Source organism: Alexandromys fortis, unplaced genomic scaffold (genome assembly GCF_014885135.2).
Source record: "Alexandromys fortis isolate MF-2015 unplaced genomic scaffold, M_Fortis_MF-2015_v1.1 scaffold_176, whole genome shotgun sequence".
In the NCBI taxonomy this organism is placed as follows: Eukaryota; Metazoa; Chordata; class Mammalia; order Rodentia; family Cricetidae; genus Alexandromys; species Alexandromys fortis.
The window spans coordinates 702,780-727,319 of NW_026068070.1; the positions used below are offsets into that span (position 1 = coordinate 702,780).

Here is a 24,540-nt window from a genome sequence, read left to right on the forward strand (position 1 = left end):
TCTCTCTCTCTCTCTCTCTCTCTCTCTCTCTCTCTCTCTCTCTCTCTCTCTCTCTCTCTCTGTCTCTCTCTCTCTGTCTCTCTCTCTCTCACACACACACGTGTAGATAAGGAAATAATTTCAGAAGCTGAGTGTCATAGTGACCGCTAATCATGAGACTGAGATTGAGGTCGAAGGACAGTTGGAGCCCAGGATTTTGAGGTTAGTTTGGATAACGAACCAACAACAACTAAACAAACCTTGGGCAGCACTCAGGAGGCAGAAGTGAATCTCTGAGTTCAAAGCTAGCCTGGTCTACAGATCGAGTTCCAGGACAGCCAGGGCTATGCAGAGGATGAATGTCCAGATATGCAAATCTATAATGACAGAAAGTTGGTTAATGCGTGTTTAAGGCTGGGTTTTGGAGTCATATGGAAAATGTCCTGAATGGTACAAGTAATGAACAACCCTCTAAAACACATCTGTGAGTATACTAAAATGCAACAAACCACAAACCAGGCCCTTTGTTTTGTATTTTGAGGTGGGGTTTGTCTGTAACAGTCCTAGCTGTCCTGGAACTTGCTTTGTAGACCAGGCTGGCCTCGAACTCACAGAGATCCGCCTGCCTCTGCTTCCTAAGTGCTGGGACTAAAGGTGTGCGCCAGCACTGCCCAGCTGTCTGACTAGTTTCTTGTAACACATTTTAAAAAGTTTCATTTATGTTGTAGAATAGCATCAGCAATCCGTTGTCTTTATGCCTGAATATTGTGTATGGCTGTACTGCATTTTATTTACCCATTTTGTAATTGATAGACTTTGGGCTCTTTTCTATTTTTTGACTAGTTTGAAAATTTGTGTACCCATTCTCACACAAGTTTTTATGTGGTCATGTATCTTTTGGGTATAGAAGAACTAGAAGTAAAATGACAGCACCATGTAAAAATGTATATTTTAATGAGACTACTTCGTGCATATGTGTGTGTGTATCTATATACATATTTCGATGTGAATATTATTTTATTGTATTTTTAAAAAATATTGTATCATGCCCCAGCCTGGCTTTAAAGTTAGTATGTAGCTAAGGAAGATCTTAAACTTGGGGTCCTCCTGAATCTGTCTTGAGGATTGCAAGTGTACACCATGATGCCTGGTTTACGAGGTGCTGGGAATTGAACCCAGGGCCTTGCACTTGATAGCCAAGTGCTTTTAACTGCTACTCTCCAAGCCATTTTATGGGTTTGTCTTTTAATGTGTACATTCTGTATGTTCTTTATTCAGAAACTGCTAACTCTTGAAGTAATTTTTTTTTTTTAAACCATTCTGGATCCCCTGGGAGTCCCAGCGGCTGCCTGGCAGAGGAAGTGCGGCCGTGGAGGGGTGCGTGCTCTTCTCTTGAGATGCCCCCGAGCCTCTGTTTCTTTCTTTTTTTTTTTTTTTTAATATTTTTTATGGTTTATTTAACTTTATTTTATGTGCATTGGTGTGAAGGTGTCAGATCCCCTGCAACTGGATCTTCAGACAGTTGTAAGCTGCCACGTGGGTGCTGGGAACTTAACCCGGGTCCTCTTGAAGAGCAGTCAGTGCTCTTAACCACTGAGCCATTTCTCCAGCCCTTGAAATAATTTTTATAATTATTTAAAAACTAGTATTTCATTGATTTTTTTTTTCTTTTTTACGCCTACTCAGGATGCTGTATCTGCTGCTCCTTTGTGAATGTCTTTTGCTGATAACTGGTCATGCTCATGAAGATGACTGGATTGACCCCACAGATATGCTTAATTATGATGCTGCTTCAGGAACCATGAGGAAGTCTCAGGTATTTGTGATCTAAATACACCAAGAAGACCTTATCTGCCATGATGGGAATAGTCCAGTTTTGTTGTTTTTCATACAGAGCTATAAGAGTTATATAAAGGATTAGTAGTTATGCAAGGTACTTTCTTGATATTTTCCCTCCCTTTTTTTCCATGCTGGGGCTGGGACCTAGGGCCTTCAGGCAATAGACAAGTACTCACCCATCTGGTTATTTCTGTTTGAATTTGGATGTAAAGGCCCAAGGAGTAAATCGGTTTAGTTTTGATTCTTAGCATATATAGTTAATTCTTACTTCTTGGTGGTTTGATGCAAATGAAGAATTTAAGAAGCAAAGTCATAAAACAATAGTCATGTTTTAAGTCTTTATTCAGTGGGACCTGTCTGTAAAACTGAAGCCTGAAGAGTAAAATCTCTACTTTGATACAGATGAAATATGGTACATCCGAGAAAAAGGAAGTGATTCCTGACTTGTCGAATGCCGAGGAGTTATCAGACTGTTTGCACAGACTGGATTCTTTAACTCACAAGGTTGGATTTTTTTTTTTTTTTCCGTTCACAAATTAACTATTTATTTTAGTTACTTTGCTGGCTAGTTTTCTGTCAGCTTGAGATAAGCTGGGGTCATCTGAGAGGAAGGAACCTCATTAAGAAAACACCTCCATGGGGCTGGAGAGATGGCTCAGCGGTTAAGAGCATTGCCTGCTCTTCCAAAGGTCCTAAGTTCAATTCCCGGCAACCACATGGTGGCTCACAACCATCTGTAATGGGGTCTGGTGCCCTCTTCTGGCCTGCAGGCATACACACAGACAGAATATTGTATACATAACAAACAAACAAACAAATAAATAAATAAATAAATACATATTTAAAAAAAGAGAAAGAAAACGCCTCCATCAGATGGGACTGTAGTCAAGCCTGTAGGGCATTTCTTAATTTTAGCAATTGATGGGAGAAGGCACAGCCCGTTGTGGGGGGCCACCTCTGGGTTGGTGGTCCTCGGTTCTGAAGAAAGCCAATAAACAACCTCTCCATGGCCTCTGCATCAGCTCTTGCTTCCTGGTTCCTGCCCTGCTTGAGTTCTTGTTCTGACGTCCTTCATTGATGAACAGTGGAACCAAATAAACTCTTTGCTTCTCTCATGCTGTTTCGTCACAGCAGTGTTAACCCTAAGACAGTTACTTGGTCTTTTTGTCTTTGTTAATTTTTATATTTGTAATGTTCTGTGTTCTATACAATTGTATATTTTTATCGATATAATTTAGTTACATCTTGTCTTATAAAATAGTACTTACTATTTTTGTAATAACATTAATTGTAATTGTTTCTGAGTATAAACTTGTTGGTACAGGAATAGCTTTTATCTTGATTCTTTTCACTGCCTACTGCTGCAGTGGAACAGGTGAGCAGATGAGGAAAGCTTATTAAAGGCTGTGACAGCTGTTCTTCCAGATGTGAACAGTGCTTATAATTTAGTGTGGGGAGCTCTTCTTTTTAAGCTTTTTAACATTTTGTTTAATGTTGTTTTGAGACAGGGTTTCTCTGTGTAACTTTGGAGCCCGTCCTGGAACTCAGTCTGTACCAGGGTGGCCTTGAACTCAGAGATCCCTCTGCCTCTGTCTCCAAGTGCTGGGATTAAAGGTGTGCACCACCACTTTTTTTTTTTTTTAATGTAGAGTTTATCTAAAAAGAAAGGATGTTGAGGGATTTGAGTGTTTTCTCTGGTCAGGTGGTAACTACTCTGCTGGTTGTATAGACAGTGAGATGGGGCGGCCTGGAGTGGGAGGGAGGGCACCATGTGGTCACTGAGGAGTGGCACAGCAACAGGGGTGCAGAGAAGGGAAGTGAGGATGGGGACGGTGAGGAGACAGAGAGAATGGGCGCTGTGTCCATCTCGTGAGACAGTAAGAGTTTTAACTGAAGTCCACATGTGTCCCGGTCAAGCACTCTGCCCTTTCTTTAAGCATACTTAAAATAAATCCTATACATTGTCAGACAAGAAATAACAGCCAGGTGTTTCTCTTCATTCTGAGAGCAGCACCAGGCCAGAAAGTAGTTGGTTTTTTTTTTTTTTTTTTTTTTTTTTAACATTTTGGGGGCCTGCCATCCAGCTCCCAAGTAAATACATAGACACTTATTCTTACTTATGAATGTCTGGCCTTAGCTTGGCTTGTTTCTAACTTAAATTGTTGGGAGCAGTGAGACCCCAGATCCTGAATTTCTTGTAATCCCCTGATCTGAGTGCCTACAGCTGCTATGAGCACGAGACCTTCAGGAGTTCCTGATGGCAGGAGAGTGGTTTCTGGTGGGTTTGGCTGGGGCGTGGCTATCTCTATATAATCTGCCCCTGAACACAATAAAGGGGGCATTCTTGGGGCGATTCAAGGATGACCCGTGTCGCTGTCTCTCTGTCTGTGTGTGTCTGTGTATTTTAACCTCCAGCCCCTTGCCCGAAGCTCGCGAACTGGGTGCCAGCACACAGAGCGCAGACATGGGGGCGCGGTGCGCGGCATTTGGAGTCTCCACCGCATTTGGAGGTCTCCACCGAGATAGCGGAATTTAGAGGTCCCAGGCGAGATATCGGGAACTAGGGAACGCTGAGAGGTCGCCCTCAGAAGGTGAGGGTGGGTTGGGGTAGATGTGTTAATCGCTAGGTTTGGCAGCAAGTGAAAGTCAACCGAGAAAGAGGGGTAAACGAACAGGACCTGACCTGACCGGAGGGGATGTATTGGGAAAAGATAGAATGTATATAGCTTAAAAAGATAAATGAGTACAGATGTATGATATGTTGATTGTGTTGTCTTTCTTTTGTGTTCTGGACTGGAGAAAGACATTTGATTCTAGGAACTGCTAAGAAAGGTACCTTTTTTTTTTTTTTTGGTTTTTCGAGACAGGGTTTCTCTGTGGCTTTGGAGCCTGTCCTGGAACTAGCTCTGTAGTTCTAGTCTCGAACTCACAGAGATCCACCTGCCTCTGCCTCCCGAGTGCTGAGAGAAAGGTATCTTGACTTTTTAAAATATGGGCTTAAGAATTTGATTAAGAATTTTGGAAAGGAGGTTTTGTTTTTGTCTCCACAGACGATGAGATCCTAAGGATTTAATTCGATATTCGTGTGGTTCCTGAAATGTTGCAGTGGGGTGTGAGCTGTGGCGGCTTCAAGGCCAAGCAGCTCCAGGCAGCGGGAGCTGAGGGGCTGTGACGCCCAGGGGTCCCGGGACCTGCGGAGGACCCATGAGGCAAGAACGTTAGGCCTGCTTCCAGCGAAGGCCTCAGGGCGCAGAAGAGCGGCATGATAGGACCGCGACAAGACCTGTTGCTGGACCTCTGTCCCAGCCCCGGGCAACTGGCCTGGACAGGATCCGCTCTACCCTGACAGGGTCGGTCCCTCTGCTCCGCCCCGCCATTGCCACGACCCACATCCAAGCGCTACTGGAAAATGGCAGTAAATTGCAGTAAATACCCCTAAGAATGCAAGGTCCCCTCTCAGCAGGAAGTAGCCAGACAGATTGACAACGCCCAAATTCCCTAAAAGATCATTTAAGTGGGGTCCCTTCAGTGGTTGCAGAGCAGCAAGCCTGCTTTCCTGAGTTCCGCTCCACTCCATGCACCAGTTTGGAACCAGAACGAATGCAGCTGGGGCTAGAAGGCAGCTGGAGCAGAGCTTTGCTAGGTGACTGTGGTGGAAGGCACATTGCCTCAGCCCAGACGGTGCCTAGCCTGGCGGATGCCACAACAGTGCCAGCAAATGCAATAAGTGCTGGAGCTGAGACAAGCTGGAGAACAGACCCCACTGGGCTGCCTGAGAACGCGGCAGCAGGACAAGGAAAAGGCAGTGGCAGTTTCAGACTCTGCACACTGAAGAGTCTGCGGTAGAGCGAATTTAAATCAAGAGACTGCCCTATTGTAGGAGTGGGTGGACTTATGGCTAGTACACCAAATGTCTTGTTCATTATTTCGTTTGTATGACAGCTGTTAATATTGGGAATGCCTCTTATGTGGTGAAACAACTCAATGGTTACTAGAATAACCCTTGAAATGTTAGTTAGCACACCAGATTGTAACTGTTTTAGCCAAAGGGTTCCTTAGCAGAAGCAGGATCAGCTGGGCTGCTAGGGAAGCTAAAGAGGTGCACGAGCGAGAAGGTGTCTTTCATGCACTCAGCTGACAAGAATGAATGTGCCACGGGGGTATGGCAGCTGGGGTATGTTATTTAGGGGACTGCTGAAGGAACAGTGAGGTCATGTCAAAGCCACTCCTAAAAGTCCCGAGTCTGAAATGGTCACACACCTCCGTTCACTTGAGGGGAAGAGGATGTGTGGGAAATAGTATGAGGAACCAACAGTCTCTGGGATACTTGGATCTACCTGTCTTACAGGCTTAAGTTGCTCTCTTGTGTTCCCTAAAAGCCAATATTCTCCTGAGGAGAAGCTGTTATTCTCTCCTGAGTACAGGTTCAATCAAAGTGACCAAAAGGCTGTGTGGTCAGGAGGGTCTTCTGCTTTATAAAAAATTTAGGGGGGAGATGTTGGGAGCAGTGAGACCCCAGATCCTGAATTTCATGTAATCCCCTGATCTGAGTGCCTACAGCTGCTTTGAGCACGAGACCTTCAGGAGTTCCTGATGGCAGGAGAGTGGTTTCTGGTGGGTTTGGCTGGGGCGTGGCTATCTCTATATAATCTGCCCCTGAACACAATAAAGGGGGCATTCTTGGGGAATTCAAGGATGACCCGTGTCGCTGTCTGTGTGTGTCTGTGTATTTTAACCTTGAGCCCCTTGCCCAAAGCTCGGTAACTGGGTGCCAGCGCACAGAGCGCAGACACGGGGGTGCGGTGCGTGGCATTTGGAGGTCTCAACTGAGATAGCGGCATTAAATTATCCCATTTCTTTTTAACCATGTTTTGTCTCTGGGCTTTTATCTTTCTTTATTCTATAGATCTTTCTTCCCTTCTTACTCCGTGGCTGGCTGTGTGGCTGGGTAGCTCATAGCTGGCGTTTTCTTCTCCTTCTCTTGCTTCTCCTCTCTCATCTCTCAAGCCTAGATTTCTTCTATTTATTCTCTGCCTGCAACCCTGCCTTATCCCTCTCTCCTACCTAGCTATTGACTGTTCAGCTCCTTATCAGGTGTTTTAGACAGGCAAAGTAACACTACTTTACAGGGTTAAACAAATGTAACATAAAAAATGCAACCCATCTTTGCATCATTAAATATTCCATAGCATAAATAAATGTAACACATCTTCACTAATATTCCACAGCACTAGAACTTGACCTATCATTAGCTTTTGAAGCTTGACTTTATTATATGATTACAGGTGGATGACTGTGAGAAGAAGAAAATGAAAGATTATGAAAGTCAAAGCAATCCTGTGTTTAGGAGATACCTAAATAAGATTTTAATTGAAGCTGGCAAGCTTGGACTTGTAAGTATTTGAGGCCATGATACTGATCCATAGCAGATACTTTCATTGTTCATTTCACATCGTGTAAGAAGTTGTGCCATGCACGTGACACATCTGTCGTGTTAGCACTCAGGAGGTTGAGGCAGGAGAATTTCTAGTTCTGGCCCAGTCTGTTTCCCCCCAAAAAAGGGGGTGTGGGGGGGAAGTAATAGAGCCTCATTGTGCTTAGTAGAGAAGAACCTGCTTCACCCTTTCCCCCAACGCTGTGTGTACAAGACTGTAGGAAGCATCCAGCACGACAGGGGCTGGTGGAGGTGAGCAGTACAGAAGGTGCTGTTTTCCCTAAAACCTGAGGACTAGCTCCATCAATTGCACTGCTGTCCCCTAGGGACAGAATCTCGTCCTGACCTTTCTTCTCGTTTTCCCATTCCCGTGAGGACAAGAAAAATGTGTTTTCAGTAGTCTTTCTCTTTGCTGGTTACTATGGTAGGGCTTACTTTTGGAATTGTGTATCATGTGCAGTGGTACAAGGTGGGAGTCCTTGTGTTATTTCACAGTGCTGGAGAGCAGACCCAGGGCCTTGCACGTACTAGGCCATAGTGTTACCATAGAGTAACCCTAGCTCCAGCTTTCCATATAGTTTGTTTGTTTATTATCTCATCATTTTTGAGAATCACTGTTTCAGTTTGGGAAATCAACACATGATGAAGACTTATGATTTTGTATCTTATAAAGCTCATTTTTACACATTGTTAGCCGGAAGGCTGAGAAGTGTATCCAAAGCTTATCTGTAAGTGCATGACGTATTTTTTCTGTATTGTTTATGCCCCCAGGATTGGTCTAGGGGTTGGAGGCAGACTTTTGTTTGGTCTGGCCATGTGTTCCAGCCACCAAAAGCAGCTCACAAGTTTACCTTTTTTTTTTCTTTTTTGAGATAAAGTCCTATGTAGTCCATAAAAATAAGAGATATGCCTATCATCCTTTTGCAGGGGTTGTACAAATCTCTGTATCATTCCAGCTATAGTATATGGGCAGACAAATTGAGCACAGGAAATTTCCTGTTAGGCAGTTTTTTCTCAGTATAACAAAATACCTGAGAAAGGACCCTTAGTTGATAGTGTTTGCCTGGGGTTCCATCCCTAGCCCCCCATAAACCAGGCCCTGGTGTGTATGCTGCAGCCCCCTAGTCTTGGAGGTAGCTGATCAGTATTTCAGTCTTCCTTGGCTACTTAGCAAGTTCAAGGCCAGTATGGCATACATGAGACCCTCTCTCAAACAAAAATCCAAAACAACAAAAAAATAAATTAAAAAAAAAAAGGGAAAAGTAAGGTTTGTTTGGACAAACCTTTCATGATTTGGACATTGCAGTGTAAGACCTGGCCTTTACTAGGTATAGCAGATACTCATGGCTAGAAAAGCGTGTAGTGGAATCTCCTTTTCTTGTCGTGGCTAGGAAGCAAAAGGGAAGGAGAAAGGAAGATCCGCCCCACAAGTCCTTTCAAGGACTTACTTCTAACTTCCTCCCACCAAGTCCCACCTCCTAAATGTTTGACCACATGGCTATAGTGCTACCCTGGGCATCAAGTGTTTAGCATGTGGACCTTTGGGCAACATTGAACATTCAGACTGTAAAGCCTGGGTGTACTGGCATATGCCTATAATCCTTGTGCTCAGGAGTCTAACACAGGAGGATCACTGCTTTGAGGCTGTCTTGGGAGTCATAATAAGATTCTGTCTCAAAAATCAAACTGAAATTCAAATTATGTATCAACTGGTCAATGAATGTCAGTTGTTTACAGTGAACTTGCACTGATAAAAAGATAGTTTTCTATTTCAAGGAAACACATTTTTATTTTTAAATAATTTTGAAAATGTTTCTTATTTTTAAATTTTAGGCTATCTGACAATAAATAGTGTCAGCAAATGAAACTCATAAATTGAATCATAAAGATGCAGAGTCTATCCTTATTTTTTGCAATTTCCATGTTTGTGAATTTACCTACTAAGATTTGTCATATCAAAATCAGTCCTTCGTGATTTCTAAAAATTATCATTTTTAAGGTGTGTGTGTGTGTGTGTATATATATATATGCATATGCATGTGTGTTCACAATGGGAAGGACAGAGATCAATTTGGGGTGTCTTCCAAATCACTTTTCACCCTATATTTTGAGGCAAAGTTTCTAACTAAACTGGAGCTCACCAACTGGGCAAGATTGGCTGGCCAGCAAGCCCCAGGGATCCTCCTGTGTCTTTGTACTCAGGGGTACGACTATGGGTTTTCATTTCCACAACTGGCTTTTAATGTGGGTGCTGGAGATCCAAACTCAGGTTCTCATTCATGCAGAGAAAGCACTTTCTACCTGAGTCATCTCACCATCCCCTCCTTGAGGTATTTCCGTGGTCATTCTTGTACATGTGACAATTGCTTGATTCTTTCATCATGTCTTGATTCCCTAAACTGAAAGAGTGATTCTAAAAAAAAGATGGATGGATAGGTAGGTAGGTAGGTAGGTAGGTAGGTAGGTAGGTAGATAAAAAAAAAAAACCTAGAAAATTGGAGCTAAGGTTACTGCTCAGAGGTAACACTATGGTCTAGCATGTCTAAGGCCCTGGGTTTAGTAAGGCGGAACAAGGCAACAAAACTCACTACTTTGTTTCAGGGCCAATATTGTAGATCATTGTTTTTATCCTGGCCTATTACATGCTACATTCAGTGTGGCCTATTACATGCTATGTTTTGCACACTTTGGGGTAGGAAGGGATTTCTTTGTTTAAAGTAATTACATCATTTGGAATGTCTCCGAAATGTGAAATGCCATCTATTGTCCCTGCATGCAAAAAGCCTATGATGTGCCCTACAAGAAAAGCATGTAATATAAACTTCATCTGGGCATGAATTATAGGACTCTTGGCAGTGTGTTTAGTGGTAATGAGTCACTGATATTTCTGATTAAGGTGTCAACAGAAACAAAGTTATATATTGATCAGTTGATAAGTGTTCAGAGACCAGGGCAGAGGTTTCTGTCCTGCCTGGGCCCACAGCTGTTCAATCCCAAAGAGACACACAGACGCCTACATTAATTTAAACTGGTTGGCCTATTAGCTCAGTCTTTTTATTAACTAACTCTTACATCTTAACCCATAATTCTTGTCTGTGTTAGCCACATGGCTTGGTACCTTTTATCAGTGAGGTGTTCTTATCTTGCTTCTTCTGCATCTGGGTGATGACTGCAGACTGAACCTTTGTTCTTTGCAAAATTCTCCTATTCTGGTCATCCCATGTATACTTCCTGCCTGGCTACTGGCCAGTCAATGTTTTATTAAACCAGTACAAGTGACAAATCTTTACAGGGTACAAGACCATTGTCCCATGGTACTTCTGCTTTTTTTCTTTCTTAAACAAGAACTCTGAATCTTACCTCCTTTGTTTAGCTTTTTTCCTGACCACTATCCACAACAACTTGTAACTAACACTCTAAACAAAGACAAAAAGTCATAATCCATTTTTGGGGGGAGTGTGGGTGTGATTTATAGGCTACTTTCTGCTGATTGTGAGCACTGATAATTTTTATGGGGACCTAAAGAAAATTTAGGATTGTGGTCAAGTCCTGACTGGAGTATTCTGTGAAGCTTGATCATCTCAGCCAACAGTCTTGAGGATGTTCTGGATGTAGAACTCAGAGGAAACTGCAATGAGATGTTCTGAAATGTTGGATCATCTGGGCTATCTGCTCCTATCAGAGATTTTTCCAGGGGTCTTTCTTGATCAAACTTGATTTTTCTTAACCCAGAATGAATTCCCAGCCTCTCATTTCCTGTGGAAACAAAAGCAAAACCTCTTCCCCAAAGAGAGATATCTTTTGACTTAAATTTTGAAGTCAGGGCATTTTCAAAATAATTACGTTGGATTAATCCAGCAGCATTTATAATCAAATGTCTTTTGGCAGCTATGGCTCCTCCCTCAGCCGTCAAACAATTCAAGGACAACACAGTGACATTCAACATCCAGATTCTCTATTTTCCATCTTTATGTGGCTTTATTTTAAACTCTATTTTATTTTTAATTTTTGGTTCCTGTTCCCTGCTCATGCAAAGGACTGTTGATCTGTGAGTCTACCCCTGAATAAAGAACCCTTTATTATACTCAATTCTGAGCTAGTGTGGGACTGCCCTGCAGAGGTTCACGGGAACCTAACCCTGTGCTTATTGTAGGACTGTGGCCCAGCAGTTGCGAGTGACAGTATAGAGCCTGTGTACTTCACACAGTGAAACCGACTGTCCTTCATGAAACGTCTGGTGTCTTTGTTTTTAGGATTCTGCAATGTTTTAGTGCTTCTTACATATATTTGGATTTTATGCTAGCCTTTGAGGATAAGTATATATTATACTTAGGAAATACTACAAATTAATATACTTTTTTAAAGCAGTGCTGGCATGTAGAAGTATTTACACCTTATTATATTGAGTTCCAAAGTATTTTATTTTTGAGATAAGCTCTCTGTATGTAGCCCAGGCTAACCCTGAACGCGAAGTTCTTTGCAACATCCTCCTGTGAGAGGTGGAATTTGCCAGTGATGAAATCATATTTGGCCCAGATTGGTTTTCCTGTTTCATTGAATAGCGTAGTAATACAGTTGTTTCTCTGTTGGTGTTTTGGTAACTGATACAGCCTGATGAAAACAAAGTTGATGTGCATTATGATGCTGAGATTCTCCTTACAAGACAAACACTGTTGGAGATACAGAAGTTCCTCAGTGGAGAGGAGTGGAAGCCAGGAGCCTTGGATGACGCCTTAAGTGATATTTTAATCAATTTTAAGTGTCATGATTCAGAAGCATGGAAGTGGCGATTTGAAGACTCTTTTGGAGTGGATGCATATAATGCGTTTATGGTAAGATGCCATGAAGGTGGCATAGAAGCTTCCGCTGGAAAAACCCTTCCGAAACTTTAGCACAATTGAGAACCTGTTCTTAGTTCTTATTACAGGGATGAATAAGCAGTGAAATTGTGTACAGATAACTTTGAGTCTCGTTCTTTTAAGGCTGTTTAAAAATGACATTCATTTATTTTGTATGCATGATACATATGTGTGTGAGTGTGTGCAGAGGACAGCTTGTAGAATTCGGTCCTCTGTTTGCTGTGTGCCATGGGATTGAACTCCGCTCCTCAGGATTGAGGCAGTGGATTAACCTGCTGAGCTGCCTGCATGCCCAAGTCTGCCTGTTTAAAAACTGATGTTTGGTGTTTTTTGGTGGGGAAGACCACTCAGCAGTGACTCTGGTTCCCATTTCTGTTTTCAAGGTGCTCTTGTGTCTGCTCTGCATTGTGCTGTTGGTGGCTACAGAACTATGGACACATATTCGCTGGTACACACAGTTGAGACGCATTTGTATTATCATTTTTCTCTTCAGTGTGGGATGGAATTGGGTGTATCTATATAAGGTATTAAATAAGTTTGTATTTGTTACTGTTATTTTTTTTGTTTTCATTTGTTTTTTAGTTAAATGTAAATTCATAGTAACCAGAGACTATAATATACTCCTAGAGCAGTCTTGCCTCAGATATGGTTGAAGACAGTGGTTGGATTATCAGTAGTGGGAATAAATAAATTGGTAATTATCAGCCACTTGGGGTTTAGGAGATCTGATCATTTAGTAAAAAAAAGTGGCTCTACCTTTTATTATCACAGAGCAAAATGGACATAGTTTAGAAACATGTAATTTGGGAAATTAATTTATACTTGTTAGAAGTAGCTGGGGGGGGGCATACACCTTTAACCCCAGCACTCAGGAGGCAGAGGCAGGCGGATCTCTGTGAGTTCGAGACCAGCCTGGTCTACAGAGCTAGTTCCAGGACAGGCCACAGAGAAACCCTGTCTCGAAAAACCAAAAAGAAGAAAAGAAAAGAAAAAAGAAAAAGAAATGACACCAAAATTATGATAGAAAATGTTATCTCTAAAAATTAGGCTTTTTGAATATAAAAGTTAGGTATGGTCACTGTGGAGAAATTAGAAAACAAAGATACAGGTAAAGTATTTTTTAAAATTTACTCACAGTCTTATTACGTATGAATAATTGTTGAATTTTTATCTATTTTCACTTTTTTGAGAGAGGATCTTGATAATGCAGACTGGCTAGCCTCGGACTCAGCTCTTCCTGTATCACAGGTGCTGGGATTAAAGGCATATGTCATGACATTTGGCCTGTTGGTATTTTGAGGTATTTTTTCCAACATTTCAATTATCTTTCACAATGAGAATAAGATTGCAGAAATTTGAAAGGACTGTTGTTAGTAGGACAGTCTAATCACTGAAGAGCCATTCTAATCTCAGTCTTCCGATAGAGGGAATCAGGACCTTCAGTGAATTCTGATGAAATCGGTGTTGTGGTTCTATGGTCCTGAAACAAATCACCAACACATTAAGCACCTGGGCCTTGGTGGAAGACAAGGTGCTTGATGGGTGTTCCCTTAGGGAGCTCCCCTGGGAGTGTGGATTCTGAAGACTGTCCTCCTCCTAGATGAGAAAGGCTTGGGTCTGGAAAGCCCTCACAGACAGCACTGCATATAAACTATGTACACCCCCTCAGTGATGGGAGGTCATCTGTGGGCGTGCTGTGCACAGAGCTGGGATGTGTTTAATACCCATACAGTTTGCCAGCCATTTATTGGATAGTAACCGTCTATGTTAAACCTACCCAAAGCAAGGCACCATTTTATCATTAACTATAGAACAATTTGAGTTCTTCATATTTTCAGTCATACCATGAACTATATGCGAACTCCTTTTTAAAACTATCTTGCCAGGTGGTGGTGGCACATGGCTTTTAATCACTTGGGAGGCAGAGGCAGGCGGATCTCTGAGATTGAGGCCAGCCTCGTCTACAAAATGGGTTTCAGGACTTCCAGGACTACACAGTGAAACCCTGTCTTGAAAAACAACAACAAAAAGTCTTGTAAAAAAAATAGTTTTCTTTCGTCAAATTGTGTATAAAGATGGTATAAGGCCTTGAGACTTGTTTCTGGCTGGTTATGGTAATGCACACCTGCAACCCAATGCTTTGGTTGTAGAAGCAGGGAGGGTCAAGAGTTCAAGGCCATCTTCAGCTACCTGGGCTGTAAAAGACCTTGTCTCAAAAACAAAACAAAAAAAAACCCAACAACAAAAAACAAGGGGGAAAAAACGTATGCTTTTCCACGAGCTGAAAATAACCCGTCTTTTAAAATGTTTTTCTTAATTTAGTTGTCATATGGTGGTGCGATCTTTAGTCCCAGCGTTAGTGAGGCAGACGGGAGGACAGTCTGTCTACAGAGTGAGTTTCAAGGTTGCCAGGGAGACCCTGTCTCAGAAAACTTGAAAAAAACCTAAAAACCACACCCACCAAGGCCTTGGTTGGATAAATGGCAGAGAAAAATACTGGGTGCATTTTGTTTGCAAGCTCACAGTCAGCATCTTTCCCCTGTTCCGGCCAGGTAGCTTTTGCTGAGCATCAGGCTAACGTCGCCAAGATGGCACCATTGGACAATGTGTGTGCTAAGAAGATGGACTGGACTGGAAGTCTCTGGGGTAAGTGGTGGTTCATTTGTCACTATTTTAAGTAGAATTTCTGAGAATAAGTAGAAAACAAACCAACCGATAATGATAAAATGATGGGATGCCATAGGAGGCTCCCCGTGGCTGACTTTACTGTAAGCACATACACAAGCGCATTCGGGGCCAGAGGAGGGTGATGACAGAATCCAGAGACTCACAGGATTGAGCCAAGCTTCAGCAACTTAGAAAGACCCTGTCCCAAGATAAAAGGGATGGGATGTAGCTCTGTGTTAGAATCTTGCCCACCTTATGAACTACCCCCAGGTTTTATTCCCTTTTCAAAAACAAACAAAAAAAAGCGAACATAACATACATTCTTAAGTTTAAAAAGTAGTGACTTACTGAATTCATCTAAACATACAGGAAAGACAGCCGCTGTGTATATGTGGTCATTAGACTAGATTAGATCCTCGGCTACCTTTTTATCATCTAGTCCACAGCATTTTCTAGGTCCTTAGCAGAAGTTTACTAAAATCAAGGAGATAAAATTAGAGCTATTTTAGCTGTAATCTTCTTAGATTGACATAAACTATTTTATAACTTTCCTACAGTTTACTTTTCTGTTTTTGTTTTGTTGGTTTTTTGAGACAGGGTTTCTCTGAGTTTGAAGCCTATCCGAGAACTGGCTACTTGTAGACCAGACTGGCCTTGAACTCAGAGATCCACCTGCCTCTGCCTCCCAAGTGCTGGAATTAAAGGAGTGTGCCACCACCACCCAGCTAGTTTTGTTTTTTAACTAAGTGAAATTGTTTTTTATCCTTCCAGATTTTATAACGGTTCTCATTAGTATTGTCCACTGTAACTGTTGAAATCTGGCCTGGAATGGTTTAATGTTCAAAGACACTTTATAAACACAAGTCTGTACTGACTGACACAGGATAGATTATACAAGTAGGTCCCAGAATTAACTTAAATTTTTTTAGATTTATTTTTAATGTGTTCAGTGTTTTTCTTACATGTATTTTTGTGGACCACATGTGTGCACGGTGCCCGAGGAGGTCAGAAGAATGTTGTTGTTTTACTCTCTTAGCTTTTGGGGGGCCCATCACACAACTCCCAAATAAATCACACATGGAATCTTACTCCTTACAAATACGCAGCCTTAACGCGTTGTTTCTAGCCAGCTTTTATCTTAAATCATCCCATCTGTCTTTTGCCTCTGGGCTCTGTATACCTTTCTCTGTGTCTGTATACCTTTCTGACTGGCTGTGTGGCTGGGTTGCTGACCCCTGGTGTCGTCCTCTCGTTCTCTTGCTCCTTCCTCTTCTTCCAGATTTCTTCTATTTATTCTCTGCCCACCAGCCCCACCTGTCCTTTCTCCTGCCTCACTGTTGTCTGTTCAGATCTTTATTAGACCAATCAGGTGTTTTAGACAGGCAAAGAATCACAGCTTCACAGAGTTAAACAAACAAAAGAATACAACACACCCTTTGCATCATTAAACAAATATTCCACAGTATAAACAAATGTTGACACATCTTAAAATGATATTCCACACAGAAGAAGGCTTCAGATCCCCTGGAACTGGAGTTAATGGATGATTGTAGCCACCGTGTGGGTGTTGGGAACTGAATCTGGTGTTATGCAAAAGTTACAGATACCTTCACCCTCATCCTGCTCCAGTCCCCAGTCACCCCCTTTTTAAATTGTGGGATTAAAACTTGGGTTCTTGGCTTCAGGAGACAATACGCCTCCTTTAATGCAGGCTAGTTTCCAAACGTGCATAAGACTACGTTAGCTATTAATTAAAAGCCTATTCTGTCTTAACAGTTTTGTCAGAGTTGACTTTGTAAAGCGAAATTTTATTGAGATAGAGGTTAGTAGGTATTCCCCCGTTACAGCGCTTCACACAGCTGCGGCAGTGCCCTGTAGCAGAGTGTGCTAACCCGTTAGTCTTCCACTTTGCAGTTCTACTTATGTTTGTGTGCATAAAAAACTAACTCTTTACTTTTTGGAAATCTATAAAGTAGATCTTTTTTGTCTCCATAAGATTTGTTGAATTTGGATTTTGCAAGTATGATTTTGGACTTGATATGAAATAATTAACATTACAGAGTCTATTTAAAATATAAAACAACTCAAAAATTTACTGGTGGGTGGGTAAGAATGGTTAAAACCAAAGTAATTTCATTTGTGAAAAAAAAAAAAACCAGCTTTGTTTTTCTTTAATTTTGTCTGTTTCTCTATGTAGAATGGTTTAGAAGTTCATGGACCTATAAGGATGACGCGTGCCAAAAGTACTATGAGCTCTTACTAATCAACCCTATTTTGTTGGTTCCGCCAACAAAGGTATAGAATATATTAATTACAGTATCACAAACTCTTTGCCTGCATAAAGGATTGATAGGGTTAATAATAAACCTTTGTCCTAGGGGGGGAAAGTACTTTCATTAAACATTGGTTTTCAAATTTAGGTGGGCATGGTGGCATACCTGTAATCCTAGCACCTGGGAGGCCAAGATGGGAGGATAGATGTCAAGGCCTGGTTAGATCACGGTTTGAGCTGAATGTGCTCAGAGCACACATGCACATACATAGAAATGTGCATTTTAATTTGTAATTTGAGCCTTAGTGCACGGTGAAGTTTTGCATGTGGATGTCTCAGTCTTTTGAAGTTGCTCTGATCTTTGTTTTAGGCTCTGGCAGTTACATTCACTAACTTCGTAACAGAACCATTAAAGCACATTGGAAAAGGAACTGGTGAATTCATTAAAGCACTCATGAAGGAGATTCCAGTGTTACTGCAGATTCCAGTGCTGGTGATTATGGCATTGGCCGTCCTGGTTAGTACATTGGCCCAACTGCTGGTAGTTAACAAGCGTGTGATGTTTGACAGAGAAGGCAGTTTGAAACGTCTGGATTAATATACTGTGCTCAGAGGTGTAAGGTGATTTTTAATAAGTTGAGATCGTATATATTCTTTTAACTAGTAGTTCTTGGGTTTGTAGGCACCACAGTAATAATTTAGAATAGCCCTTTTTAGCTTTAACTTGAATACACAGGAAGTTGGCTGACTGCCTCCTCTGTAGAGAAATGAGGCTTTATCCCAGTCTGAGTTTTGCAGCATAGAACAGAACAGAAAGGGGTGTAGGAGGAGTGTTGTGTGCACTGAAAATCACTTTGGGTGGGGGAGTCCAAAAGTAGATATTTACTAAAAATAGTGCTTGTACTTCTCCCATAGTTAGTTCAGCATCTTGTTACTTATGGCCATGGCCTTCCCAAAGCACTTGCTGTATGGATCAAAAATGAAGACTCCCCAGGGATTTGGAATTACATGTTGTATGCACTGACTGACTTGTTCTCTTTTGGGTTTTGCTTTGGTGCATGATTGATTATGAAATTCAATAATTAATAATTTTATCATTTTCCCTAAATGACTATGAATAAAAATAGGAGCAATAATCAGGTTTTAAATTGAAATTTCTAGAATTATCTAAATTTCTAGGTCTAAAAATACTCTTATGTATTTAAAGTATATCAAGTTGATTGAAATATTTACTTAATATTGTTTTTTAGTACATTGTATTGGCTATTTTGGCCTATTAGTCCAAAGAAGAAGTTTTTAATCAAAGAGTGAAATTAACATTTTTATGTCCACAAATACTAAGACAGCTGGCTTTATTAAACCCTGAATAAAATAGCTCCTACTTGATTACCTGTCCATCACTAAATCCTCAGAATGTATTTCTTTTCTTTACAGAGCTTCTGCTACGGTGCTGGAAAGTCAGTTCCTATGCTGAGACACTTGGGTGGTCCTGAAAGAGAACCTCCCCAGGCACTTGAGCCAGCCGACAGGCTACAGAAGAAGCAACTTGACTATAGACTCCATGGTGGAGCAGGTGATGCAGATTTCTGTTACAGGGGCCACGCTGGCTCCATCGAGCAAGGCCCTTATGACACGATGCATGCGTGTAACAGAGATGGTTTGAGACAGAGACACGCTGATATGAGAATTCGCACTGGCAACAAGAGCCCTGAAGTGCTCCGGGCATACGATTTACCTGACACGGAGGCTCAAGAGCATCCAGAAGGGGTACCCAGAGTAAGTCAGCCACTGTGTATTCTGCTGCCTGTTCACTCTAGGCCCAAGAGCTTCTTACAGATTTGTGTTGGTGTTCAGTCACTAGTGCAATGATTATTACCCTCTCATTGTTATCACCAGCCCAGAGTCCTCAGAAAATGAGATTTACTTTATGTTAAATACCATTTAACTGTATTCTTTACAACAGGTGGTATTTCCTATGAAACTAACAAGTGAGTCTGACTGGAATTTCTGGTTTTTTTTTGACATGATCAGAGAGGGTCTCCCAGGGGGCCTAAGTGTGCTAGGGGACTGGCTGGCTGCAGAGCTCTGATGGCCCAGCCTGGGAGAAAGGGCTGGGCAGGGATCGGGAAGAAGCCCTCCCTGCTCTCCCTTTCTCTCGACAGAATCCCTGTTGATTCTGTAGTATAGAAGAAGGCAGTAGCACGGTTGGCTGGACTGGACGTTTTATCTGCAAGGTGATGTCATATGAGTGCTTCGGCAGTCCTGGGTATTGAACCTGGGCTCTCACGTGCTAAGCCACTGAACTACATTTTTGGCATTACTGTTGGTGTTTTTAAAGGGCCATTTCCATTTCTGCCCAAGATAGGAATTGGTATTGTTGTTTGCAATGTTTGAGTTTCAACTAGAAATCATTGAGAAAGCTGTACGTACAAGAGACTCTAGAAATGACAGAAATGGCACTGGGTTCTTTTGTGGATGTTAATGTAGCTAAATAACCTGAGACTGTTCCTTCCGGCTTCTGTAGCTGTTGATCACCTGCCACTCATTCTAAGCCCCTCTAGTGATGTCCCAGCTGGCAGGGAAAGCCATCTACCACAGTGGTCCTGGGAACTCCTGCTCTGCCATGCCCCACATGTAACCCCCTTACCAATCATTTCCTGCTCTTTGCTCACTGAACCTTGGTGACAAGGTCTTGTTTTTGTTGTTCACTGTTTAGAATGCTGTGCACACACTCTTCAGCGTTTACTCATGTCATCTTAATTTAATCTGCCATCTGATCATATTCCGTCTAGCACCAAACTCATTTTTTTTCTATGTAGCCTGTACTTCAAATGTCATACTCTTGTACGCCAGATTCATCATCCCCACCCAAATGTGGGTTCCTATGGGAGCAGATTTTATGTTTTGCTCCTTCTCTATTCCTAGCACCTAGAACTTAAAACAGGCTCACATGAGATTATTCTCACCAGGCAGGAGACATTGTTACTGGTAGCCAACCCTTCAGACCTCCTAAGCAGGGTTTGTAGATACGTACAAGACCTTAAGTGTCCTCATCCTTCTGTGAGGCTTACTGCTTCAATCAGGATGCAGCTCTAGAATCGGGATTTTAAGATGTGTGGAGCACACTACAATAGATGTGGATAAGAACTGGCAATGAATCCTTTATATTTTGTTAAGTAAAATTTAATTCTGTATTTTAAAGCATAAACCATCCATTGTGAATACAAACCTCAAAGAGATTGGTGGACTCCCAGGAGAAAGCACCCCAACAGAACACAGCCAGTCTGCCAAGACTGTCTCTGGCCAAGGTGCAGGGACTGCAGAAGTCTCACCCACAGCGGAGAAGGCCCCGATGATGCTAGATTCTGCGTGCAGCCCACAGGGAGGTGCCACACACAGCCCAGAAACTGCAACATGTGTGACTGACCTTGTCAGCAGCCCATGTGGCTAAGGAACATGAAGTCATCTTTGAAGTCTGTAAAGTATTAACTCTTCATTCTTCCCTAAAAATATGTTGGTATTTACTACAAAGCTGCCAACTTTAATATTACAGACCATCAGTATCTCTTAACCTATTAAGATGTCTCATAATTTTAGAACAGGGTTTTGTATGTTTTCAGATGAATGCTATGGCAAATATAATTAATAAGTAATTAAAGTTGAACTGGCATTTAGAAGAAGCAACTAATCAGAGTGTATGTTAGCTGGTGGAGGGTCCTGTGAAACCTAGTTAACAGAATAATTGGTTTGATTTCGTCAGTGTTTGCATTGCAAAGGGTGTTTAATGCAGGCTGGCAGCTGCTGCAGCCCCAGAGTACATGTGACCGTGTCAATCCCATTATGTAGAACAATGTGACTCTGGTTACTAGGCCTGCTTGTCATACATTTTACATTAGGTCTCACTAAGACAAACCTGAGGATGGCCTGGTGCTATCAGTCTTTCTCAGTTTCTCACTTCATCATTGAGAATGGCTTTATTCTCCACCATGAAGTGCTGCTTTTATAAAGACCCAGTTTCCATGTTGAGAACCTAGCAATTGATGCTATTCAGTTTTTATTATGGAAAACCATCTTGTCTGGGCTAAATGCAATTCTAGTTTTCGAAGAGCTTACATAGGAAATAAGATGTATTAACTGTGGGCAGATATATTGTCAATCAACATTTTGTGATTTTAAAATACATTCTCCATTTTAAACCTTTTAAAAAAGCAATTTCTGTATTTTGTACAAGTCCCTAGTTAGCAGTCTTTCTTTGAACTCAGGTGTCCTTTGTCGTAACCACATCCACACTGCACATTTTATTCAGCTGCTTTCCTAACATCGACGTCACTCAGGAATTAAGGCTTGAAATGATCAGGCAGGCTATTTCAGCAAGGATATTCAGAACAACTGACTTTGATTTCTTTACAGAAATGTATGCTATTCCATTTTTTATACTTAGCAGTTATCTTTGTCATTCACCCTGACTGGGAAATACACTCCCAAGGTGGGACGTGTATTGGAGCTCTGGAATTCTGAGGAGAGAGAACTCCTGTAACAGATGTTCCTGAAAGGAAGGGAAGGGCACTGCTGTTGCTTTTAATCCAGAAACAAACACTTCTAAAAACATTTACAGTCTCATCTTTGTACTTCTCATTGCAGATAACTGTTTGGGAGTGGACTCTATCTGGACAGTCAGCAAAGCAACATGCTGTTGTCGAAAGATTACAGTCATTCAGGGAAGACTTGACTAAAACAAGTGAACATATCAAGGCCAGCTTGTTTCAGTTGACTAGCAAGTGTTTGTCATGGAGACTAAAGCATATTGTAACTGCCTGTTAAGAAAGTAACAACAGGGTAGGTAGCTGTTAAAAGCACCTTTTAAAATGGAATAATGTTGAATGCTTACAGGGTCTTAATAGGCACTGTAAACACAAAATAAACACTTATTTTTACATTATTTTGATATGCTGTGCTGTCTTTGCTTTCTTAATGAACAGATGATCTTCACAACATCACTGTCGTGTAAATAAACTCACATTAGTACCTTGGCAGAGCAAGGTCTAATGGTGGCTGAGGGCCTAGCCAGTGCCCTGCATGCTTATGTGAGTTTGCATGTGTTTTCTGCCTAGATAGTTCAGTTTTGACCAAACCAACCACACGGTTTTCTGGTTTTCCCAACAGTAAGTCTTATATAGCAGTATTATGAAATAAAAGAAACAAAGCATGCTAAAAGTAGTTTTATTTTTTATCCCCCCACTGACTTTGCCTAAAAATATATTGAATATAGTTTTCTTAAAGAAACTAAAATTTTATGACTATTTTTCATCTTTTTTACATAGGACATTTACATTATTATATGTAATTTACATAAACAATGCAGTCCACTATATTCAAGGGTAAGTATAAAAAAGTCATTGTCAACTCATTCCTTAAAAAATGACCTCAGTAAGAGGACTGAATTCTAATGTAGGGTATCATTTAAATTCCTAGTTCACAAACGCTAGTCAAGGAATCTAACGGTAAGTTGCTGGAGCACCTACAGGACATTCTGCCCTGAAACAAACGTCTACGAGAATGTCAGTCCCTGAGTACTTCAGCATTTACATCCTAAAAACATGTTAACTACAGTGCCGTCGTTTCCTCCTCTGGAAGAGGGTGGATCTCCCTGCAGTGTTCTGAAGGGAGCTAGTCGTCTTTAGTAGGAAATACCACAACAGCATCTAGTGGTTTGGTAGTTACTTTCCTGAATGCTTAAATTCCAGCAAAGCATTATTTTGCAAAAGTTCCTTTAGTCCAAACTCAGTACCTCTGTTTGGATCTCTCTGTAGAAGAACTCTTTGTTCATCCATTCTTTTAGCTTGAGAGCGTAAAATGAGGCTAAAAAAGTCTTCATCGGGGACAGTTGGCCCCTTGGTGGCAGCAGGTGGTGGAGGACATCTCTGATCATCTAATCTGGACCCCTAAAGATGGAGAGGAATGAAAACATAATGACTAGGGACGACAGTGTGGCATATGTCAGTCACCAGTTAGATCTATAAGCATTCCTTTTGGCCTTTTTCAGACTCTTGGCTTAAGAACAGAAACTTGACAGAATGGGAATATAGTATATTAAGTAGAAATGGGCTTCACATGTACATTGTATCATACTATTACAACTGGTCACAAGTAATCTGATGCTAAAATGCAAGGTCAACTGTCCAAAAGTCCCAATGACAGTTGCCCTCTTATCAGTCTTTACAGGTGTTTGTATATAACATTTCTAGAATGACCTAGGCTAGACCTAGGCCAAAGGCCAATAAACTATAATTACTAACTATAGTTACTAGATTATATTTTTGAAATATACTTTTGTGCCTACTTTTGAAGCCGTTCAACCCAGAGGGTATTCAACTGTGTACAGAACAGATGTCCCCAGTCACTCCCCATCCTGATCACCCACTGCCCCTTCACCCTCTTCACACCAAGTACCATTGCCTGTCTGTTTCTCTCTCTAGCACAATATAGACACTTGGTTGGCCTCTATCTTCCCAATAAGACACAGGACCCTGCAAAAGCAAGAGCATCCTTGGTATCCCAAACTGTGCCTGTAACATCAGTGGTGTTCAGAATGTAGGCAAGTAAGTAAGAAGGGCCTGATCCTCAATGAGCCCTTCACAAGAATTTGAATACTGCCCGAGCTGCTCTACAGATGGAGTGTGTGTGTGTGTGGGTGTGTGTGTGTGTATACACACGTACTTGACACTTTACAAGGATGTCGAAGAAGTCTTCATCAGGCTCTTTCTTGTCATTTGTCACCAGGCGCTCAAGTACAGACTGATTGTTGTTTTTTGTCAGACGGAGGCCTGGCAAATTACTGAAACTGGCCCTCTGGTCATCCAGGCGGCGGCTCTGTGAGCTGGCAAGAAGATCTAAGAACTCATCTGTGTTGGGGGACACCACAGAAACAGATGGTGCTATGGACAGGTGGGAAAGAGAAACACGTAAATGTTAAATGCTGAAACACCTGTATGTACGCTGTCTTTGCCACCTTGCTCTCCCGCAGGGCACTGTCGCTGCTGTGGCCTTTCCAGGGCTTCAGCTTTGCCCAAAATAACTGAGGTACGGGCTGGGTTTCAGAAGTAAACAAATGGTGTTAGTTTTTTTCCTTATATAATTTCACCTAATGTTTGTTTTCTTTCCATGATCAGGATGGAAATCATTTAAAGAGACGAAAGACTGGTCAATCTTATATTGTTTTTTGAGATAGGGTTTCTTCTCTGTGTAGCCCTAGCTATATCCTGGAACTCACTCTGTAGACCAGACTGGTCTCAAACTCACAGAGATCCATCGTCTACTTCCTGAGTGGTGGGACTGAAAGCATACACTACCACCTCCCGGCTGAGACCGGCCAATATTAATTTATGTGGTAGAAATCATCTTTTAGTAGCGAAATATGAGTAATGTATTTTAGGCTTCTGAATTTTAGATATGAAATATATGCCTTATTTATATATGCTCTATAAATTACT

General features: G+C 41.6%; 2 protein-coding genes across 7 annotated transcripts in view; one reads left to right on the forward strand and one right to left on the reverse strand.

The window, feature by feature from the left end:
- Positions 1–21,989, forward strand: part of Clcc1 (chloride channel CLIC like 1) — a 41,275-nt gene extending 19,286 nt beyond the window's left edge. Inside the window, exons 2-12 of one of the 4 annotated variants that reach the window (XM_050120951.1) lie at positions 1,666–1,795; positions 2,221–2,322; positions 7,104–7,211; positions 11,863–12,084; positions 12,495–12,635; positions 14,664–14,757; positions 16,976–17,073; positions 17,421–17,567; positions 18,485–18,826; positions 20,253–20,532; positions 21,692–21,989. In XM_050120951.1, coding sequence (XP_049976908.1) covers positions 1,667–1,795; positions 2,221–2,322; positions 7,104–7,211; positions 11,863–12,084; positions 12,495–12,635; positions 14,664–14,757; positions 16,976–17,073; positions 17,421–17,567; positions 18,485–18,826; positions 20,253–20,501 — 1,632 coding nt within the window. In that variant the 5' untranslated portion in view covers position 1,666 and the 3' untranslated portion in view covers positions 20,502–20,532; positions 21,692–21,989. Of the gene's footprint in view, positions 1–1,665; positions 1,796–2,220; positions 2,323–7,103; positions 7,212–11,862; positions 12,085–12,494; positions 12,636–14,663; positions 14,758–16,975; positions 17,074–17,420; positions 17,568–18,484; positions 18,827–20,252 lie in introns of all 4 variants that reach the window. The other 3 variants (XM_050120950.1, XM_050120952.1, XM_050120948.1) reach the window with 3 other exon arrangements.
- Positions 21,990–22,256: 267 nt separating this feature from the next.
- The window catches only part of Gpsm2 (G protein signaling modulator 2), a 42,973-nt gene continuing 40,689 nt past the window's right edge, over positions 22,257–24,540 (reverse strand). For all 3 annotated transcript variants that reach the window (XM_050120942.1, XM_050120943.1, XM_050120944.1), the window contains 2 exons: positions 23,768–23,985; positions 22,257–22,992 (listed from right to left, as the gene is read on the reverse strand). In XM_050120942.1, coding sequence (XP_049976899.1) covers positions 22,768–22,992; positions 23,768–23,985 — 443 coding nt within the window. In that variant the 3' untranslated portion in view covers positions 22,257–22,767. The remainder of the gene's footprint in view (positions 22,993–23,767; positions 23,986–24,540) is intronic.